This window comes from Euleptes europaea, chromosome 13 (assembly GCF_029931775.1).
Source record: "Euleptes europaea isolate rEulEur1 chromosome 13, rEulEur1.hap1, whole genome shotgun sequence".
NCBI lineage: Eukaryota > Metazoa > Chordata > Lepidosauria > Squamata > Sphaerodactylidae > Euleptes > Euleptes europaea.
Window position 1 is genome coordinate 9,754,969 of NC_079324.1, and position 26,719 is coordinate 9,781,687.

Here is a 26,719-nt window from a genome sequence, read left to right on the forward strand (position 1 = left end):
ACAAAGGAGGAAGGCACAACAGCCTTAAACTTCACCTAAGGGAATTCTGCGAGTGCCAAACACCTCTCAACAGAGTGCAAAAAAAACCAAGAGCGACTGCACCCACGAGAAGAGCAGTAGTTGGTTTTGCCTGTGCATGTTTCCTTCTAGTGTAAACAACAATAATTAAAATATGGGGAAATGCCTAATTTAGTGATCAAAGGCTGCTTCCAAATTGGGGGGTATAAACATTTTCATTGATAAATAAGTAAAAAAAATGGGGCTGCCCTCCAAACACTAGGTGATATTGTTCAATGTGGCTTCCTTCAACTGTTTAATGTCTTAAATTAGTATCCAACTTTGTTAATACAAGGTCTGTCTGTATTTTGCTTCCAGCTTGTTTTATCTGTGCTGATTGTAAGATTTTGGAGTTTTTTTATAGCTGTTTTAAGAGCATGTTTGGACGGTTTTATTGCTATCGTATTTTAGATGAATTACAAGCTGCCTTGAGAACTAGCTTGGTGGGAAGCCATCAGAAATGCCTAGAAGAAATAAAGCAAATGTCCAGCCACTGAGCTACGGCCCATCCAAATAAATGTAGACACAGGCATTCCACCGGGTGTCAGAGAGACTTTAGGATCAGCTGCTTTTTATATTTTCAGTAGAAAGCCTCCATATTTTGCATTTTCCCCTAGAACATAGGTCCCCTGTGTAGTTGCCCATGGGCACCATGGCACTCGCCGACACCTTTCCTGGAGCCTGCCAAGGGTTTCTAGACGTGGACAGATCCAGGGGGGCTTTTGTCCAGGAAGGCTTCTGATTGGCTGTGTAGATTTTTAACAACATTGCTTTGGCAGCAGCTGCCACCACAAAGAATTATAGAGTTGGAAGGGGCCAGACAGGCTTTCTAGTCCAACCTCCTGCTTAATGCAGGATCAGCCTAGAGCATCTCTGACAAGTGCTTGTCCAGCCTCTGCTTAACAACTGCCAGTGAAGGGGAGCTCACCACCTTCTTAGGATCTGCACTGTGTTACTGAACGTAAGCTGAAGCAGCCATTTTGTAGCTGGATCCTCCTCCTGCAGCAGCCATTTTGTGGCTGCACCCCCAAACTGTGTCAGAATTACAAAGGTGCCTGCAGGCTCAAGAAGGCTGGGGACCCCAGAATGCCAAGGATGCAACCTGACACCAGCACCATTTTAAATTTACATACCTGCTTAGAATTTCACACAAGGATCCAAGCCAAGGCTTTAAAATCGTGGCTTGCAACATCCCATTTTTCCTTTTCCATTTTTTTTTAAAAAAACAGCCAGTTCAGTTAAGTTCTGGAGAACTCATAAGCTTGCATTCTGTTGTATGACGTTTTGGTTGATCCTAATGTCATGCTTTAGTGACTAAGCCAAGGGTCCCCAAACCTTTTCAGCCTGCAGGCGCCTTTAGGATTCTGATGCAGGGTCATGGGCGCAATTACAGAACGGCTGCCGAGGGAGACGGAGCCCCATTCACACCCAGGGCAGGCCCAAGCCCAGTGAAGAAGCAGCATGACTTAAACAACACACTGGGAAACAGGAGTGAGAGGCCGAATAAAACCAACACTGTGATGGCAGTGGCCACCAAAGCAACACTATTCTAATCTACAAAGCCAACCAGTTCTTCAGTGGCCAATCAGAAGCTATGCAAGATGAGAACCCCACCGGGCTTCACCCACTGCCTGAAACATGTGGAGGGCACCAGATAAGGTGTTAGCAATCACCACTGCACCCACAAGCACCACGTTGGGGACTCCTGATCTAAGCACTTTATGTAATAACAGATGAAATCCTGGGGACTTCTTTGAGTCTGTTGTATTTGCCACCAGTGGAAGGGCCTGCCTCCCCAATCTTAAGAGCCGGTACATGTTTTGCTTTTCCCACACCTATATGAAATCGGAAAATAGCAGCAAAGCCCATTCAGAATGTAGACGTCAGGGTGGTGTTTTTCAGAGACTGAAACGACGTTTCGGTCCAGAGATTAGTGACCCCATAGTTCTTCGTTTGAAGCGGGTGCACTTAAAATTGACAAGCCCCACTGAAATAAATGGGACGTGCTTCTAAGCAAATAGGCTTAGGATTGGAGGTTTAGAATTGGGAGCATTCACCTGTCAACAAACAATTCACAACTTCTGAAACTGCAGAGAACACCTGGTGCCCAAGACACAAGTTTCCATTTTTGGCCATCTCATGTGATTCTCCCTCACTTCAGCCCCTCGCAGTGGGATGCGCTATGTCCCCCAACCCTCAGCAAGGATTGGTGGAAACAGATGCTATGGGGGTGGGGGGGAAGGCAATGAAAGAGTAATTCCACCAATCCATTCTGCCAGCTTGTCAATGGGATCTAACCCAGTATAATTTCACTTATGTAGAGAATTTGACAGCTTGACAGTACAGAGAGCTTGACAGCTTGTGCATCATTCTGCAGTCTTAGGCCCAAACTAGATGTGACAGTGTCCTTGTGGCCTCCACAAGGATGTGTCACATCAAGTTTGGCCTTTAGTAAAAAAAAGGTATATGGCTTTTGTTTGGATTTTGCTCTTCCACCAACATGGCTATCTGGAACCTTGCCTGCTTTGAAATTGCTGGATTCCACATGCATGGTTGACCAGGTTTACAGGAAGTAGTAAAAGCTTGTGGAAGTCATGAAGTTTGCCCAAGAGGAAGGAACATTCACCTTTAGGCAATTTAGGTCTTTTATGCACGGCTATTTCACTCACTGCCACCCCTCCAATGACTTCGGGTCTTTGTGTTGATTATGCATGCTGTTTCCGACCATCAGAGATCGCCTCGCTCTCCCTCTGTGTTTCCCTGCGTTTTGAGGGAGCTGTTTTATCTCAAATTTGAAAACGCGACCAAGAACCAGGGAAACACAGGGGAAGAACAAGGTGACCTCTGACGGTCGGAAACGGCATGCATAATCAACACAAAGACCCGAAGTCGTTGGAGGGGTGGCAGTGAGTGAAGCAGCCGTGCAATAAAAGGCCTTAGACTGAAATTATCTAAATGAATGCAGGAAAGGCATAATGGAAACATGACATCAAAATCTGCACATGCAATGACCCACCTGGCCAGTGTTTTCTTAATCTAGCTTGATTCATCTCAGTGTAGCCTGGAGGACCACTGTGCCGGCACGTATATATCTAACCTACCACCAGTCATGCATCCGACTGGCCTGGTAAAGTTTTTCTGGTGAGCTCACATAGGCATGTAAATGTCCCAGGATTGCTGAGATATGCAAAGGCAGTGCTCTATTTCATCCACTTTGTTGCGTTACACCAAAAAAAAAAAGTGAACAAAGCTATTAGAGCAGACACAAAATTTCAGCCACTTGGTCCAGCTCCCAGGCACTTCACTACTTTCTAAAACAGGGATGCTCTATAACTCATGATTCTCTTCCCCATGATACAGAGACCACCACCTTTGCTCAATGAATGACAGATGAAAAAAGACTGTGGTTAGGGTGTTGTTGTTTTTTTGTTTATTTAGTGTAGCTCGTGCCCAGTTAAACCCCAACCGTTCCATGGAAACCATAAGTGCAAAAGCATCTTTTACAAAGTCACACAGATGACAGACTTCAGCAGCATAGAACACAGCCAGAGACCATTCCCCCACCACACACACACTTCAAAAAAAGGCCACATTAAAGTGAGAGAGAGCTCCACAGAGTAATATGCCAGGTGGGTTACATTTTGTTTAGAGAGTCCTGGCAATGACCGTCCTCCAACTTCCAAGAATCTTCTGTTCGCTCAATGAAAGGGGCAAACGGAGAGATGTACCAGAATTATACTTAAACTGCTGGAATACAAAAAGTGATCAGCTTTGCACAATACCGAGATATTTTGGATTAAGAAAACATGTCAGCCAACCCTTTTGATGTCCTTCGGCTCTCAGAAAAGCCACAAAATATGGTTTTGGTTTTGCTTCAGCAGCAGCTAGTTATCATACATGAAAGTTTAATTTCACACAGTGTCCTATATACATGCTAGTAAAGTATTAAACACACTCCCCCACCATTTACAAATCAACATGTTATGTTTCAAAAAAAGTGAAAAATCAAACCAAAGCATCTTGTGAAGGAAACAACTATGGTGGGGGGAAAGCAAGCAAACCAGGAATAATTTAGTGATCCAATCCTCCCTGTTCTACATACTTTGAGCTACATAATGCGGTGCAGGATTTGAAGAGGCGACATAACCAACTTGGTGAAAGTGGCCCGGATTCACGGCATTGTGGATTCGTGAGGAATTCCCATAGGGTAGATTCACTGGATACCAGGGGCTGATGTAGTGGTAGGCAGGAGCTACGGGGAGACAAGCGTCAAAACTAGGCGGAGTCGGCTGGCTGTAGGGATCTGTTACCACCGGATAATAAACGGCACCATGGGAAGGAGGTGGCTCTCCAATACCTGAGGGGGGGAAAGGTTTGCTTAAGCCATTAGACAGCACGTTAGCCAATTTGTCAAACCCTCTCTTCTTTCTTTTAAAGGCCAGTAACTAAAGAAAAAACATGGAAAGCTGTTCTTAATCTGACTAGGCTTGCCAGAGCCGTCAACTGATTAAAGAGCTTTTAGTTGATTAATCACCTGCCTTTCAACTAATTAAATCCATTTGCATATTAACAAAGCCTCATTATAGATGCCTTTGTGAGACATGGAAAGAAGTGGAGATTTTACCAATCTAAGAAGAAGAAAAAACTACCAGGCATTGCTAGAAGAGGCCTTTTCAAATATTTTGTTTTTATACTCCATATTACAGAAAAATAATTCAGGGAGGGGCTGTGACTCAGTGGCAGAGCATCTGCTTTGCATGAGAAAGCCCGGGATTCAGTCCCCAGCACGTCCAGTTAAAAGGCTCAGGCTGTAGCTGATGAGAGAGATTTTCACCAGAGACCCTGGAGAGTTGTTGCTAGTCAAGAGTAGACCACACTCACCTAGAAAAACTAATGGTCTGACTCAGGAAAAAGCAGCTTCATGTGTTTACCACAACGAACAAAAACCCTTCAAAAGACAGTATGCCCTAAACAATCAACCCCAATGATTAAAACTGGCCCTGATTAATCAATTTAAACTTTAACAGATTGATATACCAATCAATGTGCTACGCAATGCTGTCAATTTGTGCAGCTGATAAATTTTAGCAATCATTCCTTTCAAAATTGGTGGTAAATGAATGCCTAGCAATAGGTGCTGAGCCAGGCATAAGCCTTATTGTGTGTATAACTCTCATTAAACCATGCAATTAGACCACAGCGATTGCTAAAAAATAATTCACAAAGCTACTACTTTACAAGCAGCTACATAACTCAATGGGTTTTACGCTGCAAACATTCCGTTTCATGTGCACTAAAGTGGAAGAGACCTCGAAGGATCAAACCAGTCATGGTGCTCGGAGGCGTGATGTTTTTTTCCTCCATCCTAACCCACTATGGGAAGCAGCGATTTGAATCACACATTTTACGCAGAGGGAAGGGTGCTGACCTCTTCCCCTAAGGGATATTCTCCTTATCAAAATAACTCCCTTAAAGCAGTTTTTCCTTCCCACAGGGGGGGAAAGATATGAACACATATATCTGTTTTCTTCTGTGGGCTAAAAACAAGCTTAGAGAGGACAATTTTGATAAGAAAAATGGCCCACCAGAGGAAAGATCAGCGTGCACACAGTAGATTTCTGATCAAAATTTCAGCTGCTCAGAGTCAACAGAGACACACAACCTTGAAGAAAACTGAGTCATGTGCAGTTCTATGATACCAGAACAAGTTGTTCAAGGAAGAGCCAAGAGAGTAGAGAGGGAAATGGGGGGGGGGATAAACAGTGATTCACCCATGTTGGAAAAAAGCTCTCCTGCACAAGCGGATCTTGAGCAGCTGTCCTTCACTGCAATGACTTTACACAGGAGAACTTCCTAGTAGCTTGTGCCTTTTGTTGTCTATTGGGAAACAAGTGTGTGAATCAGGGTGGAGAAAGAGATACTATTCAAATTTTGGCACAAAAATATCTTGGGTCAACCCAGTTGCTGTTGAACAAGAGGGTATCAACTAAGGCCACAAACCGCCCTCTAGTAGCTGCCTCTTCCCTCCCCCACATCTGGACAGGATCCAGAGTAGCTAAGGCCCTTCCTCTCTCCATTCCTCAGGAATCTTTAGACATAGTGCAGCAAGCCATGCATGTGCCATAGGGCTTCCTGAACTCTCGTGAAGTCATGGCACATGAATGACTTGCCACACTTTGTTTAAAGGTTCTAGATTCCCTAAAGAGATGGCAGAAATATGCCTGGGGAATGGAAAAGGAAGCCTTCCTATTTGCTTCTAGGCTCAATTCAAGGTGCTGGTATTAGTCTTTAAAGCCCTGCATGGCCTGGGACCAACATATCTGAAGGACCGCCTTCTCACATATGAACCTACCAATTCACTCCGGTCACAAGAATATAAGAAAAGCCCTGCTGAATCAGACCAAGGCCCATCGTCCAGCACTCTGTTCACACAGTGGCCAACCAGGTGCCCCTAGGAAGCCCACAAATAAGATGACTGCAGCAGCATTATCCTGCCTGTGTTCCTCAGCACCTAATATAACAGGCATGCTCCTCTGATACTAGAGAAAATGGGTATGCATCATGACTGGTAGCCACGGATAGCTCCTCTCCTCCATGAACATGTCCACTCCCCTCTTAAAGCCTTCCAAGCTGGTCTTCTTCAGAGGCCCTGCTTTGGTTGTCCCTGCCATCTGAGGCTGGATGGGTAGCAACTCTAGACCTAGAAAGGGCCTTCTCGGTTAAGGCACCAAAACATTGGAACACTTTTCCCAAGGAGATTCGGCTGTCTCCAACTATCGGTGCTTCCACTTGTGGGTGAAGACTTTTTGTTTCATATGGCATACCCCAATAATTGTTATTGGCCTTCCTCCCTGGTTTTGGTGATGTCTTTTATATGTTTAGGTGTTTTATTGATTATTTATTTTAATGTTTTATCATTTTAAATGTTGTTTTTATTGTTCAAATGTTTTAATGTTCTTACATGCACTGCCTTGGGGACCCTGATCGGATAGAAATAAATGTTTTAAATATATAAATAAGCTTTGGTTTCTGAGCAAGGTGTAATCAGAGTGGCTGCCATCCCTCAGAACCATCTGAGAACCACGGCCTCACCTTGTCTCTGGCTAGCTCTTCATGTGCTTTATCAGCAGGTACCAAAGGGTCCTTGAAAGCCTACACACACAAAAGTGTCTCATTTTGCCTCTCCTGAAAATACTGCCAAATTGACTCCAAAAAAGAAGGCTAGGCTGGCCCAAGAGGCACTGCTGATTTATAAAGCACATAAACGGTGCAATTTAGTTCCAGTTGTCAACCTGGAGTAAATTAAAACTCCCGTTTTAAGTTGTGTTCACAAATTCCAGAGGGACCACCATATTATTCTGTTAGAACAACACAATGATGCCTTGTAGCCGGCAAAATACTAACAGATTCATGATGGCGTAAAGCCCGCTTCAGGTGCACGGTGTACCCTCAATTGGTACAGAGATCTCTCTCTGCACTCAGACAGGCAGACTCTGCCAACAGGGTGTGTGTATCTGTGTGTGTGTGTGTGGAAGGGGTCTGTCCCAGACAGGGAGATGCATGAGGCAGTCGGACATTTCTATGCAGAGCCTCAAACATGGGTACTCAGTACAGGGGACATTCAAAGCCATGCAAGCCAACAATGCTCTTCTGCTGCCCACACAGCACATGTAAGTCAGTCTAAGCCCAAAGAACAAGAGGACACCAAACAGCCAGCACACAGCAACATCCACAAGCCAGAGATAGAATATGTTAGCCCCCAAGGACACACTTTTGCTAACCTTAAAGTCACCATGAAAATCCACCAAAGCAACTTCACAGTATGGCAACTCCAGCGTGGTATTGATAAGTCATAATTTGTTCAGGACACCTGAAACTATCCAAGACCTCAAACATGATAAAGGTTTCTTCTCTCACACAACAGCAACCATATTAGTCGAATTAGTCAATCTTTTAGAGAGCCAGCATGGTATAGTGCAGGGGTGGGGAAGTCAGGCCTGGGGGCCGTTTAAGGCCCGCAAAGTCATTTGGTCTGGCCCTTCATGGGTCCTGGAAGATCTCTAGCTCCGAAGGATCTAAGACTGGTGATCCGCCCCCTTCCGCGGACAGGAATAGCCTCGATTCAAGGCGGATGTGAGTTTGTTTTGCAGAGAAAAGGAACCTTTTTTTCCCTTGCAGAAGAGTCATTAGCTATGGGGCAGCTAGGACCGCCCAAGAAACTAATTTTTAAGTTGATAATTTTGTACGGCCCGTGAATAATGTTACAAATATCCAAATGGCCTTGGTGGAAAAAAGGTTCCCCACCCCTGGTATAGTGGTTAAGGTGGACTAGGATCTGGGAAACCCGACTCCTAATCCCCACTCTGCCATGGAAACCTGCTGGGTGACCTTGGGCCAGTCACACACTCTCAGCCTTGACTCTGGCAAGTATTTGAATGGGAGATCTCCAAGGAATACCAGGGGCGTGACGTGAGGGCAGCAAGGGCAAATCACCAACAAATGTCTCTTGCCTTGAAAACTCTTTGAGTCTCCATCAGTCGGCTGTGACTTGATGGCAAACACACATACACACACACAGTCAATCCTTCAAGACTTCTTATCCCTATTGTTGTTGGTGTAATGGCCACTGCTCTTATTCTGGGTACACTTATTCCTTACAGATCACACTTTGTGCATTTCATCTCCAGCTGTCCCCACTGTTTACATTTTTTTCTCCTATATTTTTAGTATATTTATCTGCCAACTGTATAACTTCATGTATATGATGAAGTGGGTTCTAATCCATGAACACATGAAGCTGCCTTAACTGTATCAGACCATCCCTCAATCAAGGTCAGTATTATCTACTTAGACTGGCAGTGGCTCTCAAGGGTCTCAGGCAGAGGTCTTTCCATTACCTACATCTTTTTTTTTGCTGTCAAATCACAACTGACTTATGGTGACCCCATAAGTCAAGAGACGTTCAGAGGTGGTTTGGCCATTGCCTGCCTCTGTACAGAAACCCTGGACTTCCTTGGTGGTCTCCCTTACCAAATACTGATCACGGATGACCCTGCTTAGCTTCCAAGATCTGACAAGGTTTTAACAAGCAACGCAGGAATTGAACCTGGGACCTTCTGCATGCAAAGCAGATGCTCGACCACTGAGCCATGGCCCCACTCCAAACATCCATCAACATGCCATAATAAATCTGTCAGTCTTTAAAGATGTGTTAAGCCTGCACACATTTACAGAAATAAATAAATACATATACAAACAGTTCAAACCCAACCAGGCATGTGTATAGGTTGTAAAATCTATCACCAATTACTCAAAAATCTGATCAGATTGATTCTAGTTGTAAGACTGGTTAGTATATGTCTCTCATATACTATGTCTCTCATATACTACGTGGGCAGGTATCAACCTAGTAGAGCAGTGACTGCACACATCATATATCAGAGACATATACTAACCAGTATTACAGCTAGAACCAACCTGACCAGATGTTTAAGTAATTGGTAATAGATTTTACAACCTATACACATGCCTGGTTGGGTTTGAACTGTTTGTATATGTATGTATGTATGTATGTATGTATGTATGTATGTATGTATGTATGTATGTATTTATTTCTGTAAATGTGTGCAGGCTTAACATGTGTTTTAATTAACCACTGATGAAGGCCCAATAGGCCGAAACGCGTTTGGTATGTGGTTACAGTTATCAACCCTAGGAAATGCCATCGTGCTATTTTAATGTTTTTAAATATTTTTAACCTTTACATAGCACTTCTAATAAATTATATTTTTAGTATTATATACACACATATATATTCTTTCTACCCAACCTTGGGTACCCAGCTTCTGTTTTCAGGTTGGGTTTTATTCCCCTCTTTTTTCTTCCAGTCTTTAAAGATACCACAAGGTTTCTTTGAATTTCATTTTAGTCCAAGTTACCAGTAATCCCTAATATGCCAGGATGCAGATCAAAACCCCTCCTCTGCTGTGTCACACCATGTAACTTCAGTTGAGCCAAAACCACTGAAGCCAGAAGCACTTAAATACACCAAAGGAAGTACATTTGCTGTACCAAAAAAAAAAGGAAGCAATATGTAATCTTCTATTCAATCCAGATACTAACCATTTGCTGAAGCGTCTGCAGGAACCTGGCGCACATCGCTCCTCCCAGCTTCAGGGTATGCTGGTGCCACCGACTGATCTGGGACAGGGACAGGCTCTGTGTATGCCTGGTAAGCTTCCATGTGTGGGGACTGCGGCACTGGCTGGACATACATCATAGGGTTCCAACAGGTCTGGTGATAATACTTGCCAGGGAAGGGGAAAAGGTTTGCATTAATGTGCATTTAGGGCAGTCTAATGAAACAGGAGATAATGAAGTCCAGCGAGTTTTGCTTCACAGTGGAGATGTGGGGTTGGATCCAGACTAATTTCAACTGATTCTCCCCCTTTCTGTTGCAGATCCCCTCCCCCAGCCTTGTGCTATTCTCCAGAGTCTCCTACCCCCCCAGGAGCAGCAGTTTGTGGAGATTTGTGGGTTGCTGTGGGAGAGGAGAGGCGGGAAAGTTCCATTCTGCTGAGGGGAAATTCATCTGGATCCAACCCATATTCTGTGATGTCTCTGAAGAGTCACTCAACTGCTCCTGCAAACCAATGGGGGGGTTGCACACTGTTTCCCCCTTTGTTAAAGTGGACGGAGTGCTCGATGGAGTATTTAATTTCATTTGGCCACACATGAAGAGGCCACACACTATCAGATGACAAAATGGCACCCCCATGTTCAGAGGCAGTGTACCTCTGCACGCCAATCATTGGGGACAACAGAGGAAGCTTTGGCCCCCATGTTCTACTTGCAAACTTTCCATTGGGATCAAATTGGGGCCACTGCAGGAAACATTTGACTAGATGGGACTTTGGGGTGTGATCCATCAGGATACTCATGATATTCTGTCCCTTTTTTTGACTTGGGAGTGGCAGATACATCTCTCTGAATTCCAAGGGAGTTAAATCATCCAGGGGCCCAAAGCACAAAAAGCAGCAGTTCATTTAAAAAAAAAAAATTCAGCAGAGCCAGGATTCCCTGGCCCAGGTCTTTTGCCAAAGGTCTAGGTTTGGGTTTTAGCTGCCCGAGTACAAACACAAGCAACAGTCCAAACAGATCACCAGAGCGCCTCAGCCGCGAAGAACAGCTGTGGACTCTGAAGGGGATGACAAGTCTCCCCCAAAGAGTCGACCAAGGGATCTTGGAACACCACTTACCTGCAAGCCCAAATTGAAATAATACTGCACAATCTTTGGATCTGAAAAGAAAAGGAAATAATGACTATTCTTCTACTACACTGTCCAATCAAGAACACTTTTAAAGATTAAAGTCTGGATGCACAGGAAAGCCCTGCACAAGAGATTTGGAAGTAAGATTTTTCTACACAAATAGGATTTTCCAAATGCATATATAAATACGTAAACTCTATTTGCTGAACAAACAACTGAAACTAGTTTGATTATATTTAACTTATTCTATTTTGTAGAATGGTATCAGTCTTATTAATATGATCAAAAGCCTCAAGACTTTTTGCAATTCAAACTGCAAAGACTGGACATCTTCAAGAATGAAAAACCTCCTGGTCAGGTGTCCCAGTTAGACACCTAAATTTTGATCTAATCTCTCTCACACGCACTTCATTTTGGTAACAGACTAGGACTCTGCAGTTCAGACAGAAACACAAAACAGGTAGGATAAAAGGCGCTTTTCAAATATTGGTCTTTTATGCATGGCTGTTCCACTCACCGTCATCCCTCCAACAATTTAGGGTCTTTGTTTGGATCAGGCATGCTGATGCCAACAATCAGAAGTCGCCTCGCTCCCCCCCTGTATTTCCCCACGTTTTGAGGGACCGGTTTTATCTTGAATTTGAAAACATGGACAAAACGCGAGGAAATGCAGGGGGAGAGCGAGGCGACCTCAGACGGTTGGAAATGGCATGCATAATCCAAACAAAGACCCGAAGTCATCGGAGGGGTGATGGCAATTGAAACAGCCATGCATAAAAGACCACAAAAAAACTTACTGAAAGAACACACCCAAAATTGAATTATGCAAAACTTCCGATGAGCAGCAACGTTTTTACAAACTAGTACCAACTTCAGTGTTTTTGTACCTTATGTTTTTGTACCTTATTTTTTTTGGGACTAACTCAGCACGTTATCAGGTCTCTGAATACATGAAGCAAGCATCTTTAGAGGCACATGGGCAATTGCAAAGGGACATGTGTTCCCCTGGCACCTGCTTTTATGTGCAGACTGTCCTGGCTCTGGAAACAGCAAGTATAAACCTACAGACCCTTATCAGAGGAAGTTAACCGAGCGAGCCCGGCTGGCTTCCCTGCAAACTAAGCTTCTTGCTGCCACAAACCAACTCTCACTTGCCTTTGTGCAAGCACCAGGTTAAACCCCCTGTATTACAAGCAGTTTTGCTGTTCAGGTGAGCTGTCCTCTTAGGAAGCCATCCAGGACAGAGCCTGCCTTAAGCAATGGCTCTCAGATGTTTCCAGAAAAGAGACAGACTTAAAAGCTCCACAGAAGCAGGGTCACAACTCAGCTGATGTAAGAAACCTAAGCAGCCAACATTTTGCTCTGCATCATAATTCTGAATGGAACACCAATCCTAACTCACGGTGATGTGATCAACGTGAAAAACTAGAGACTGAAACAACCTGAGCTTTAACTAAGCATGCTTCCAAAATTCTTCCCAGAATCGCGAGTTCAGAATCACCCCATCTTGTTTTCTAATCCTGCAAGAATTCCCATTCTTGCAGAATTTAGAATTAAAACAAAAACTTTTTTCACAGAGCATTCCCACCCATGCAATTTCCTGCCACGCCTTGTTGCTTCAGTGAGCCATACAGATACACATCACAAAACCACCACTCCAAAAGCATCTTGATGCATCAACCCATCAAAATTGCCTTTCTGCAGAGTTCTATTAAAGCATGGCACACAAACACTTCAGTAATATTGGGGTGGGGGAAGGAACTGTAACTGTGGCAAACTGTGCAGAATCCAATTCATGAATAATGTTATAAAGTCCACCATTCAAAACCTAAAAAGAGGAATGGAAACATTTCCTATTTAAGACCAGGAGCCGGGAAGTCCACCTGCCCTAGCTTGTAGCTCAGGATGATTAATCATGTGAAAAGTCTCAAAGTCTATACTGCCTTTTCCGTGTTTCTCTGCCCACTCTTAGCTTCAATGGATGCTTCAAGTAGAAAGAGACAAGGGCTCTCAGTTGAGCTGTTCTCTTCCTAAAAACATTAGAAGAAAAGTCACTGAAGATGTACACAAGGAATGAAGTCTTAATAGAGAGAAAAAAAAGCTCCTGCATTTCCCACAAATTTCAGACACAACATTAATCGAGCCCTGTAGACCAGCATGTTTACGGAAGCAAACAACTCCATTTTGAGGGGAATGTTAGGCACTTGTCTTTTAAAAATTACACATGTGTAGCACTTACCCTACCCAGACAGTGTCATTCAAGGAAGTAGTTTAGCTAGTAATATTAGCAGTTAATGTCATAAATAATGCTGATGTTAGCAAGATGCCAACATGACTCATTCTGGGATGTAACGAAACCTTGTGATAGGATAAAATGGCCCCACCTATCTAAAAGGTGATGGAAGCATCTTAGAATACAAGTTAATCTCAGAATACAAGTTATCTGACCTCTTTGCTAGAATTAGATCCAACTCTCATCTTGAGGGTATACAGAATGAGACAAATGGGAAAATCTCTACATGAGATAATGTGCTATCTCTGCCACAAGTGCTGAATTTTCTAGTCCACCTTAGAGCTCATGTACGTCAACCAGCGTGGTATAGTGGTTAAGAGCAGCAGACTCTAATCTGGAGAACCGAGTTTGATTCCCCACTCCTCCACATGAAGACTGTTGGGTGACCTTGGGCCAGTCACAGTTCTCTCAGAAATCTCTCAGCCTCATCTACCTCACAAGGTGCCTGTTGGGGGGGGAGGTGATTGTAAGCCACTTTGAGACTCCTTTTGTTAGAGAAAAGCAGGGTATAAAAACCAACTCCTCTTCTTCAATAGTCCAACTTCTGGCTATAACATGAACTGACATTATCTTAGCAACTGCCGATACACGTCTTGGTGAAGACAAGAATTCCAGTCACCATCACACGGTTTGGTCTTAAACCGCCAGGAAAACCTACTGTACTATTGGGAATGGGCTCAAGCACTAATTATCACAACTGCCTGAGAAACTACAGACTGTCACTCACTAGCCAATGCAACTATTTGTCCCACCTTTATTTCTATATATGGTTTCCTCTGGCACTGAACTTTCAGTCATTAAAAAGCCAGCAAAAATAGCAAGCAATTTGGAATAGGCTGGGGAATTGCCCTATGGTTAAGATACCTACAGTGTAGAAGCCAATTCAAAGAGGGATTCCACATTTCCCTGGCTTCTGGTTATGACAGTGGATGTCAGAACAAAAACTTGTTGCAATTTCTCCTGAACACTCCCATATCTTGACAAGATAGAAAAGCTATACTTAGACGAAGTCCTTCCATCTTAACTGCTGAAATCAGCATGGGAGTAAGTTAAGTCATGGAATTAGCTTTAGACATAAAAGATTAAAAGTTAATCTGGAATAGATCCTTCCATGGGAGAAAAGTCTGCATCAGTCGCAACAACAGAACGGTTAATGAGAGTGCAAGGCAACATAAATTGGCAAATTAAAGATCTGAGAAGAAACTGATGTGCAACGCTGGGTGATTCAACACTGCAATGAAAATGGAGAGAATCAACTCCATTTATTTCTTACTGGAATGTTAACAGCACAATTGAGAAGATCAGTGATATAAATGAGAACAATCGACACTGGTAAAATTAAAGGATATGGTGACTGATGGTAGATTTATAATATGGGAAGAGATCACCAGGGTGAGATCACAAGACTAGTCACTGTCACTGGTTCACTATTTTAAGTGAATAACTTTGTTTTACAACCACTAAATAATGGGAGTTTGTCTTCTAAAGAGAAATGTATGGAAAGGTGGAAAGTTCCAAATATATAAACTAATCCTCAACCTGGCTGTAAAAAGGGGCTCTCAAGCCTTCTGTACCAGTGATTTGGGAACTGCTATTTTGAACAGTGCCCTGACCTGGATAGCCCCAGGCTAGCCTGATCTCTTCAAATCTCAGAAGGTAAGCAGGGTCAGCCCTGGTTAGTATTTGGAAGGATGGTCAACCTCCAAGGAACACCAGGATCGTGATACAGAGGCAGGCAGTGGCAAACCACTTCCAAATGTCTCTTGCCTTGAAAACCCTACGGGTGACTTCACGACACACACACACAAAATATTTTTGAACAGTACTTGGTGCAAAATATGTATCTTATGCCTGACTTTAAAGGAAGCTCAGTACAAGCAGTTGTTGGTATTTGACTCTGGCACGGTTCAATGAGATTCCTGAACACTGATAAATCTGAATGCTGGAAATGTCAAGTCAATCATCTCTCGGTAGCAAAGGAAGCCAGGCACTCAGGCTTACCGGATCCAGATGAAGTTATTTTCCAAGCGTTGGCTGTCAAGGCTAAAGGTTGGCTTGATATCGATTATGAATTATTTGGAAGATTAAAGATCAAAGTACTACTGAACAATGTTTTAGTGACTGCAAAGGTGGTTCTTGCTTGGCACTGGAAAGCCACACCCTGTTAATCCAGTACATTTTGGGCCCAGAATTGGCCCAGTTTATGTAACCATAATTATTGGTTTTGTATCCATGGTGTTTTCATAGGTATTCATGTTATCGTGCATCTGCTTCAGTCTACAGTTCTACTTTTGTTGTGTAGTGCCTTTCAATTAACCACTTAGTTTCGTATCAGTAACATTTTGGAGTCTTCTACCGGGGTGACAAGAACCGATAGGATAGGTGATAGGAACAGAGAGGCCCTCCTGCATACGGGGACCGAATTAACAGATCCTTCCCAACAAGGAACGGCAGTTTGAAGCTGAGGATACTGCATGAAAACTGAAACTGCACACAAGTGGATTTATGCTGCAAGGTGAGTTAGGAGAGAAAGAGGCTCTGGTTATTTCTCACAGGAATATTCACTGGAACTATACTGGCATTTGTTCAATTCCTGAACCTTTATTTTCCAATGATCAAGATCAAACATAACCCCATTCTTGACTGGGGATGAAGTTATCCATTCTCCAACGGGTGGAGGGGCCACCTGCTTTTTCTCCCCTTATTCATGGATTTTATTTATTCAAAATATTTACCCCCAGCCACTCCCAGAAATGCACAAAATGTCTTTCACAATTAACAGGAGAAAGGGAAGCCTGATTATGAGGCACAGAAACAGCTCCACATCTGTCACTTAAAACTGCACGGAGATCCAAGGTAAACAGTCACTTACCTCTAGGAAGGTCACTACCACTTGGGTCGCAGGAGTAAGGAGGAGTTACACCTCCATTGTCCCCCACATCACTGCCAGGAGGAAGGGGAGTCGACTGATATGAGTACGGTACTGAAGGAATGACAACTATTGAAAAGAGCCAGACAAGCATCAAGTCAGGATTATAGTGCACTGGAGTCTACAAAACAGACCCTAACCTGTTCACACAGAATGCGTTGCCCACGGTGACAAGAAAGGCTTAGGCCTGCCTTGTTAGTTGAGGGTAGGGTTGGCAAGTCCCTCTTCACCACTGGCGGGAGGTTTTTGAGGAGGGTGGGGTTTGGGGAGGGGAGGGACTTCAATGCCATAGAGTCCAATTGCCAAAGTGGCAATTTTCTCCAGGTGAACTGAACTCTATCGGCTAGAGATCAGTTGTAATAGCGAGAGATCTCCAGTTACTAGCTGGAGGTTGGCAACCTTAGTTGAGGGCAAGATTTCCAGCCTTCCCTCCCCCCGGCCCCACTCACACCCACTCTTCAAGCAGAGAAGCTGGACTAACCATACCTCTGGCTCCAACAAGGGCAGCGATGAACAGAGGGAGGGGAGGGGAGGGGAGGGGAGGGGAGGGGGAGTGCACCTGTATCCTGCCCCCCTCCCAATCCAGCGTTCAGTCTGTTGCAATGGGCAGAGCCAGAGCGGTTATCCAAACCTGGCCCCTTCCCCTTCATCAGAAAACCTACACAGCCCCCTGCCCCAAAAGAAGGCAAATGCTGCTCCTGCCCCACTTTAACCAGATGCTGCATTCCAGATGGCGGCAGAGCAGACTGCACAAACTCCACACAACATGCCTAGGTGTGTATCCTAATAAAAGAGCTGGTTCACAGCTGGAGGGGAGGCCCTTATTCTATCCATTCCTACAGCTGGAGGCTTTGGTTTCTGTGGCACAGAGTTCCTTTCCCCAACTCTGGCTGGTGCACCAGCTATGGCCGTTCGCCCAACAGCAGGACCTGCCTGCCTACACATCCCCCAACTGTTCTCAGGTTGAGCGACTGCCTCTAATTTACAGAGCTATCTTCGAAGAGTGTCTGAATGCTTCAGTTGGTGCAAAGGATGGCGGCAAGGAGGACACCCAATAAAATATATCTCACTAGTTTAGCATGGGCTGTCCCCATTTGCTTCTGGGGCCAATTTTGGGCCCTTGCCATTGAACTGCCTGGGACCAGAGTGTTGAAAAGATTGCTTGCTTACTTACTCTGCTAAATGTAATGTATAATAACCAACACTTCTATAGGAATAAGCATGGCAGTCAGGTTCTTCTGCAGAGGCCCTACTCTGTGTGCCCCCCACCGAGGCGAGGGGTAAGAGACCAGACCTGTTCCACAGTAGCCATCAACCAATGAACTCCCTCAACAAAAGTGCTGATGCCTACAGCTTGGGCAGTTTTAGATGCCAACACCAGACCTCTGGATTAGTGTTTTTAAAAATGTATTCTTAGGCCATTTATGCATGGCGGTTTCCTCGCGGTCACCCCCGTCACCCCCTCCAACGACTTCGGGGCTTTGCTTTGATTATGCATGCATTTTCTGACTTTCAGAGGTCGCCTCACTCTCCCTGTGCATTTCTGCATGTTCTGCCATTGTTTTCTGGATTTGTGTTTAGCCAGCATCCAGAAAACGTGTAGAAACGCCCAGGGAGAGCGAGGCGACCTCTGACAGTCGGAAGATGCAAGCATAATCAAAGCAAAGCCCCAAAGCAGTTGGCAGGGTGACCACGAGGAAACAGCTATGCATAAATGGCTTTAGTCTCCACCTCGAGGGGTGTGGGGGGTTCCTATGTCTTTGTGAATTGATAATGTTTTTAATTGTAGCTTAAAATCACATCGTTTGCATCGGAGACTGTTTTAATTAAACTGCCTCAGAAGCTGCTTGGAATGAAGCATACAGAGATTTAAAAAATAAAATCCCCTTCTATCTGTAAGCATTGGAGAACTATTTAATCTACCCATTCATTGGCATTGCAGGTTTGGTTAACTAAATTTTGTGGGAAGGCACTCTTGAGATGGGAATAGGGGAAAGCATTTAGATTTGCTATGAGAACTTCCTCCATTTACTGAAGAATTGGCTATGAAAGCTCTCTGCGGATTTTCATTCTGCCCCCAAGGAAGAGCACTGGCTCAGAAGACACAGGGTACCTAATTTTCTCATTAGCCAGATTACTATACCTGTGGCTCCCCCCACCCCCCTTACCCTCACTGCAGTTCTGGAGCCAGCTGTCTCCAAGTTTCAGGACATTCAGGTGCACAGAGAAAACGGTTCTACTTTCTGGGGCACTTTCAAAGCTAAAACCACGTAATCATGTTTGCCAATTTTATTATTAACTGCTTATTTTATTATAGCTTTTATTTTTATTTTAGAAAAAGCTGTGATTATGAGTATCTCTTGCCTTGCCTGCTTTTCAGGTGGAATTTTTTTTTGTAAGTAGAGAGTGGGGTAAGATCTGATTCAATGTATATGCAAGTGCTAACACTGCACACAGAGAGCCAGCGTGGTGTAGTAGTTAAGAGCGGCGGACTCTAACCTAGAGAACCGGGTTCGATTCCCCACTCCTCCACATGAAGGCTGCTGGGTGACCTTGGACCAGTCACGGTTCTCTCAGAACTCTCTCAGCCCCACGTGGAGGCAGGCAATAGCAAACCACCTCTGAATGCCTCTTGCCTTGAAAATCCTATGGGGTCATCATAAGGCAGCTGTGACTTGACAGCACTTTCTACCAACACCACTCATATATACAGGAAGATAAAATGTTATCCCCAAGAAGGGAGATCGTTGTGCTTTTTTGTGCACTGGAGGGAACTTAACTTGATCAGGCTCACAGCATCAACCATGTGACCAAATTCAATGGTCACAACATGATTATATTGTACAGCGGTTAGACTATAAAACCTGGGAGTTGAGACGGCCAGAGTTCAAAGACAAGCAAGGCAGCTACATTAGTCTTAGGTCATCTTCCAATCTCTGAGAGATGAGCAGATCACCACCCAATATGTGGGAAATAAATTAATTGCTATATGTTCATTGTTGACAGAGGAGATAAAAAAGCTTGAAGGAACAGGAGGCTGTTACTGCAGTGACAAGGGAACTCAATTGACTATGAATGGCAATCTGTAAATATTTTGTAGAGATGAGCAGATTCCTTCAGCTCAGCTCGTTAGGATTCCCACCACCACCACAAAAAAAAAAAAACAAAAAAAAACAAGGGCCTTTGCACCAACCAATTTTACAAACTTGATCAGCAGTACCTCTGAAGGAAGACGGTTTCTCCCTGTTACTCCAGTGTCCATGGACAAAAGGAAGAAAAAACGTACGTCCCATGGGTAAGCTTTTCTAACTCAATGAAACAGAAGCACTGTCAGAAGCAGCCCTTGATGTGCCAAAGATCCTTCAAAAATGTTATTCAGGCTGATTAAAAGGCCACTCTATTACTATATTTGCTTATATTGCAGGAAGTGCACCGTGTTCTTCCAGACCATAGTTCCACACCACACAATATGCTTTTCAGCACAATTTTGAAGGGGTTTCTTGCTTAGTTTTGATTTCTTTTTTGCAGTGCATGGGTGAGGTTTTCCTGGGATACCTGAATTCGGGGGGGCACAGAAGTGTGCACCTGTGGGACTTTAAAGAAAAATTTCCCACATGTTCACAACTGACACGGGCCCCAGGACAATAAAAGATTGCAAACCCATCCCAGGATTGTTTATCAGGCCTCCTACAGATAATTTTCCTCCAAACGCAAGCCTGATGTGAGGACTATGATTCTAGTTGCAAAATTCACCCTAATAGGATTTCACAACCATCCCTATTTTGCCTACGCACGCCTATTAGATCTGAATCTTGATAAATGTAACAATGAAATCACTATAGCACCATCAAGTGGTTAAACCATTGATGTGATACTCACAAAAAACAGTTGAGAATAACAAAGCAAGTGGATATACTACGATTCAGGATTTGCTTCTGCTATTATAAATATAGTTAAGGTATACAGAACAGAAATTCACATTTGAATGGAAATAGAAAGCCAGTGTGATGCAATGGCTGGAGCCACTGAGGAAAATACAAATGAAAAGGTCACATGCCAAATTTAGTCTTCTGAATGGAGCAGGTTTGACCTGGATGGCCCAGGTTAGCCTGATCTCGTCAGATCTTAGAAGATAAGCAGGGTTGACCCTGGTCAGTATTTGGATGGAAGACCACCAAGGAAGCCAAGTGGGGTCACTAAGCAGAGGCAGACAATGGTAAACCACCTCTGTTAGTCTCTTGCCTTCAAACGCCTATGGGGGTCATCATATGTCAGCTGTGACTTGACACCACTCTCCACCACCACCACCACCACTGAGCACGTTTGGTCTGGATGGCCAAGGTAAGCCTGCTCTTGTCAGATCTCAAAAGCTAAGCAGGGTTGGCCCTGGTCAGTATTTGGATGGGAGACCACCAAGGAAGCCCAGGGTTGCTAAGCAGAGGCAGGGATTCCAAGAAGTCCTGAAGGATCTGAGTAGCCTAATCAAAGTTCCTTTGAAAAGTCTGGAAGGAGCCTGCAATGGCAGCCCCCCACCCCCACCCCCGCAAGCTGATAGACAGGGTCATTCCTGGCATCTCCACACCTCCCTCTAAAAGAATCTCAGTCTGCCGCATTCACAGGAGAGTTGACTGTATTAAAATGGGCTAGCAGATGTTTAGAATGTCACAGGTGGAAAAACTCGGGCTGAATTTGATACTATAGAGCTTGTTGTAAAGCCCATGAGGTGGAGGTGATGGCGACAAAGAAACCTATGTTCTCCACTACCACCACATCATATCCAGCACAATTATTTAGATTATTTAAGAAACTGTCAGCTCCTAGGAGCACATCCTCAAATGCCAGTGATCCAGGCCTTTAGCTCTGATTTTTCTGCACGGTTTTTCATCAGTAAATCTCTAAGATCCATTCCAGCTAGGTGCAAAGTTAAGAAGTGGTAGAGTTATCTGCAACTGTATGGCTCAATTTAGTTTGGCTTCCCTGACTAGTGTGAAGGGCAGCCACTCCTTGCTGTTTACATCCACGCCCTCCTTGGCTTGCAAAGTCTAACAGGCTGGGTCACTGAGTCCTTCCATTCAGAGGAACATGAATGCCTCTCTGATGGAAGAGGTTTGAGCCCCCTGAATAAGGCAGTCATTACTCAAGAAGACATCCTCAGATAAACAGATCTTGGACAATTATAGACCTGCTTCGCCTTTTCCCTTTTTCAAACAAGGTTATTGAACAGCTGGATTCAGGACAGAGACAGCTCTACTGGTACTGGTGGACAACCTTCATCTTCAGGTGGTTAGAGGGAATATGTCTCTATTGTTATTAGATCTGTTGGTAGCCTTTCCTGTGATGGTCCATGCCATAGTGCTGAGGCACCTGGAAAGCAGGGTGGGTCTGGACAGAGCACTGTTGAGTTAGCAATGCGACAGAAATGACCTAAATTAACAAAATGCTGCAATAGGAAATGCTGAATGAGAGATGAAATGGGGGGAGGGGGGCGAATGCCACAATGTTTTGTATTATATGTTAGGTCCCTAAATAAGATCCTCCAAAGATCCGTAGAGGGATATCATTAACCGGCCATGAGAACTGATTATCAGTTGACTTGCTTCTAGCTCTCAGATGGAAGAAGGTTCTCCTTCAAGAAGCCAAGATCGTGAAATCTTCAAAGTACTCATTCAGACTGAAATGGTCAAGGCTTCCACTTTATGACTATTGACTAGGAGTAGCCAGAAATGCAAAGCAAATACACTTATGAAAGTTTTAAAATGTCTTTTAAAAAAGATGTCTGCCTGTGTGCCTTTTTCCAAATTGACAGATGCATTCTGTTGAGTAATTTCCCATTTACTGGGATGTGAATGGAATTGTTTAGGATCCCCTTCCCATGAATAGCTAGAAGGAACATTAATCCCCTCTTTGGAAATCAGAGGGCTTAAACTCCGAATTGCCAATGGATATTGTTTTCATGCCATTCTCTCACTTTTTAATAAAGAAAGCAACTCAGCTAAACCTCTGAATGCCAGCACTAGGAGGCCGCACTGGGAAAGGCCTTGGCCTTGGCGCCCTGTTGCTGGCCATCCAGTGGAACTGGTTAGCCACAGTGTGAAACAGGATGCTGTGAAACAGGATGCTGAACTAGTCTTACCCAGCAGGACACCTCTTGTGCAGCACAGAAAAGTTAGTTTAGCTTTAAAATACCATTACAGATCCCAACAGTCTGAGCCCCTGAAGGGATGGCAAACAAACCAGAAAATGCCATCAATACCCACAATCATCATCAAATTAAACATGCAAAAACTGGCACAATGAATTAAGACAAATCTAAAGTGAGCCACGTGCTGGTACCGCTTTTATAAACCCAAGGTTCCAAAAAACAAAAGGAAAAGAAAAACAAGCACCAGAAAATGAATAGAATTGGCCTCACAGGGTGTGTGAATGACATCTGTTCCCCCACCCCTCCCAATCCAACAGGGAATCAAACACACCTGAAGAAGGCTCCTTCATCCCTCATCCTAACAGAACCCTTTTGAACCACTCAGGTAGAACTGATGAAGCAGGGAGTTCCTTTCCCATCCCTACAAAGCACCTAACCCACCTCCTGGCACCCAGAAGACCAACTGGAAAGGGGAGGTAAAGCTAATATCTTGAGGCAAAACTTGTCCTTGCAGGTAAAGAAGCCACACGCACACACCCAGTTGCTTGCATCAACTTGAGAGCCATCCTTTTTATCATTCAAGAGCCCACTGCCTGGACACCTGCAACGTTGTGTGCACGCAATGGGTCCCTCTTCTGCAAACAAGCACACATCTCTTCTGCTGTAGCCAGATGGCATAAGTAGGATGGGGCGGCCCCATGTAGATGCCTTGCAACAGACCTCTAAAAACCTGGAGCCCGAGCTCCTGCTGGAGGGGATGTGGATGCCAAACAGTCCTTTACACCAGCTGGACAGCTCCACAGGCCAGTCTTGACTGATAAAGCCCTCTACCTAGTGGGAAGTGTGAGCAAGCCCATGTCCTGTAAGGACCAAACCACCTTGCTTATTTCCTCTGTCCGGGTGCCATGACTAGCAAAGCAACTGGCTACAAGCTACTCATTCTGTGGAAAGTTACCACATGTCAGCCAGGCTCTGAGGATTCAGAAGACTTTCCCAAGGGCAGCTAAGAAACAGCTGACTGAGATGCTGCCTCTCTCTCTTTGGCCTGTGTCCCCCCCCCCTGCCCCAATCCACACTTTTTGGAAGTGCTACAAAGACCTTTGGGCAAAAGGGGTGGGGAAGAGTCTGTCTCATGGAGGAATTAGATTGTGAGGATAGATTTTAAGCCCGATCCATTAGAAGAGGAATGTGTTGTTATCAAACCACTGCAAATGTTTTTGGGAGAGTTTCAAAGCAAAATGAAATAAAATCAATATTCCACCTGGCCTTCCCACGGTAGAAGGGGACACCAAGATAGGCTGCACTCCACTCTGGGGGGTAGAGGCGGTCCCACTGACTTGAGAGGTAGCAGCCAAGCTGGAAGAAAAGGCGGTGCTTGGAGCTGTGTTGTCACAGGAAGAGTTTGAGATGATGGCAGAATTCAGCATTACCTGCGAAGGAGAGCCCACCAGCCCAAAAAGATTTTTTTAAAAGGGGAGACAATTGAGCACACATTGTAAGCATTTCTGGGGGGCAAAGTCACACACTGAGGGTGGAAATCCCTTCTGGCCGTGGAAATCCTCCAAGCCCTTGCTTAATGTTATTGTGGGACTCTCAAAATAACTGTGAAAAATGTGTTTCAGTCCACTCTTTCCACTAGCTTGTAATCCTCCATCATTGTGCCCCAAAATTGTCTTCTCTCTAAATTACAGAATTTGAACTAAGTTGGGCAGATACAACAAATGGTTAAAAAAAAAAGGAATTAATACAGCAAGATCTTTACAAGAAATCCCAGCCTGTCAATGGCGAGTGAAGGGAACAGCCCCTTCCCATATCCTAGCTCTCCATCAATAGGCCCCGTCCCCACAGGTGTGTACATGAACACTGGACTCTGGCTTCTCCCACTGAGAAGTTGTGCATTGTTCACGAGCCCAAAGTCTTCGTTTCATGAGACGTCTGGCAAAAGTTGGGTTGGGGGTCCCCTGAGACAACTTGCATCATGCCTCCCGTGTAATGAGGCATGCATGCACACAGAATGAAAACACTGCCTGCTAATTCACACACTATGGAGTACACCCGCAGAGTCCGGGCTCCCACCCTGTGTTCACAGACAGATGCAATTTGTAGCTTCTCACTTCCTATGCATGTAGTGTTCCATTTGGAACAGGACTGTGAAGAACCACCTCATACTGTTTTCCTGACTTGGAATGGCCCCAGGAGGTACTATCTGGCCTGCTGGGGAAGTCCATGAGCATCCCATGAGCATGTAGGTTTCCCCCACAGGCCAAGCATTCCCTCCCCTGATACCATTTCAGGTCAGAAAAACAGATCAACCCTTTCTCTACGTGCATCATGGTCCTAAAACAAGTCAGGTACTGTGCATGGGAAATATAGAGAATCCTCCACTCGCTTCTGACTGTTACATAGGTTGGAGACCCCAGACCTGACTTGTGAATTCAGTAATGTGTGAACCAGGTATGAAGTACAGGTGAAATTTCATGTTCATTCTAACACAGAAGAGCCTTTTGAAGTCAAGGAGCCTTTAACCAGCGACACTGCCCAGGAAACTAGGAGGATGTTTACCTTCTGGGAGTAACTGTATGAAGCAACTCCTTCTTGAGAAGAGACAGACCCTGTTCCCCCATCCTGTAGAGATTAGACACAGCATAGTTAGAAAGCAAAACCACTACTGGCTGATGGTATGAGTCAAGAGCATATGATGAAGCTGCAAGACCAGAAGTTTAAGAGAAACAACTTTCAACCTGGTATCCATAAATATTTATTCAATGGAAGAAAGATGCTTAACAGGTTTTGAATTTAAAATCTCTTCTCTGGGAACACTGTTGATAACAGCATGTTTTTGTGAGTTGGGCTGATTACTATAAATGGGTCTCAGTTTTGCCTAAATTGTCACCTAGAGCAAGAATTTGACAAAAAGGACCTGATGTTCTTTTGATTGGTTATTCACCTGCAAGGAAGCAGATCAGAGAGGAGTACTCAGCGCATGAGTTATGAAAAAGCAGCTGGGGCGGTATTGTACAGAGAGCAAGAGCATGTGTGCTGAAAGGAGCCAGACAAAATGAGCTAGACAAACAGAAGTTGCTCCCTGGATACCTGCCTTCTAGGAGTGCCTTTTTGCCTCTCCTATGTGGTACATGCTTATTCTTAAAGCTAATCCTTATGAAGCTATAAATCTTCACTTCTCTCATCCAAAGGAAGCTTGACTCTGTAGATCGACATACACGCGCTGATATAAGTAAACACAGTACTGAGCAGGTCACGCAGACAGAGTACATTAGATTGGAATGAAACCAAAACTCTGGTTCCCAATTTGCTTTCGGGCACAATTCTAGGTGCTGCTGCTGACCTTCAAAAACCTATACTGTTTGGGACCGACGTACCTGAAGGACCACCTCCTCCCTTATGAACCCGCCTGACCACTGAGGTCATCTCTGGAGGACCTGCTTCGTATGCCCACAACTTGTGAGTTCAATTGGGCAGCAACCTGGGAGAGGGCCTTCTTGGTCATGGCACCAAAGCTCTGGAACTCTCTTGCCAGGGAGATTAGTCTGTCCCCTCTGTTGCCATTTCCTGCCCGCAGGTGAAGCCTTTTTGTTTCCTTTGACATTCCCTCAGTAATCCTTTCTTCCTGACCGATATATTAATTGTTGTTTTTAAGTCTTTGTATTTTAGCCCTGTTTTTAATTGTTTTTATGTTATTTGTTTTCTGTTGGGGGTTGGTTTTAAAATGTTTTATTGTGTATGTTTTTATTTGTTTTAGCCGCCTTGGTGGCCCTTGTGAGGACAGAAAGGAGGAATATAAATTTTGTAAGTAAATTGAAAAATGTAAAATTTCCTGCCCCATTTGTTTGTATTCTAGAATTTTTTAACAATTCTACAGATCATCTCGACAAATACTTACCAAGTTTGTTGCAGCTTCAGCTGTAGTAAATACAGTTGGAGTTTCACAGTCTGGATCTGGAGGACACAAGCCAAAATGAGTTCACATACCCCTGTATTAGTTTTTTTTTTTAAGTTTGCATAATTCA

At 44.3% G+C, this 26,719-nt stretch overlaps 1 protein-coding gene across 1 annotated transcript; it reads right to left on the reverse strand.

The window, feature by feature from the left end:
- Positions 1-4,151: 4,151 nt before the first annotated feature.
- LOC130485801 (putative bifunctional UDP-N-acetylglucosamine transferase and deubiquitinase ALG13) lies at positions 4,152-26,657 on the reverse strand. Its single transcript, XM_056858948.1, has 7 exons — positions 26,593-26,657; positions 25,254-25,316; positions 23,953-24,121; positions 16,493-16,618; positions 11,316-11,356; positions 10,180-10,363; positions 4,152-4,414 (listed from the first exon to the last, which is right to left on the reverse strand). Exons 3-7 carry the CDS (start codon positions 24,116-24,118, stop codon positions 4,152-4,154), a joined length of 780 nt encoding a protein of 259 aa, XP_056714926.1. The 5' UTR covers positions 24,119-24,121; positions 25,254-25,316; positions 26,593-26,657.
- Positions 26,658-26,719: the final 62 nt, after the last annotated feature.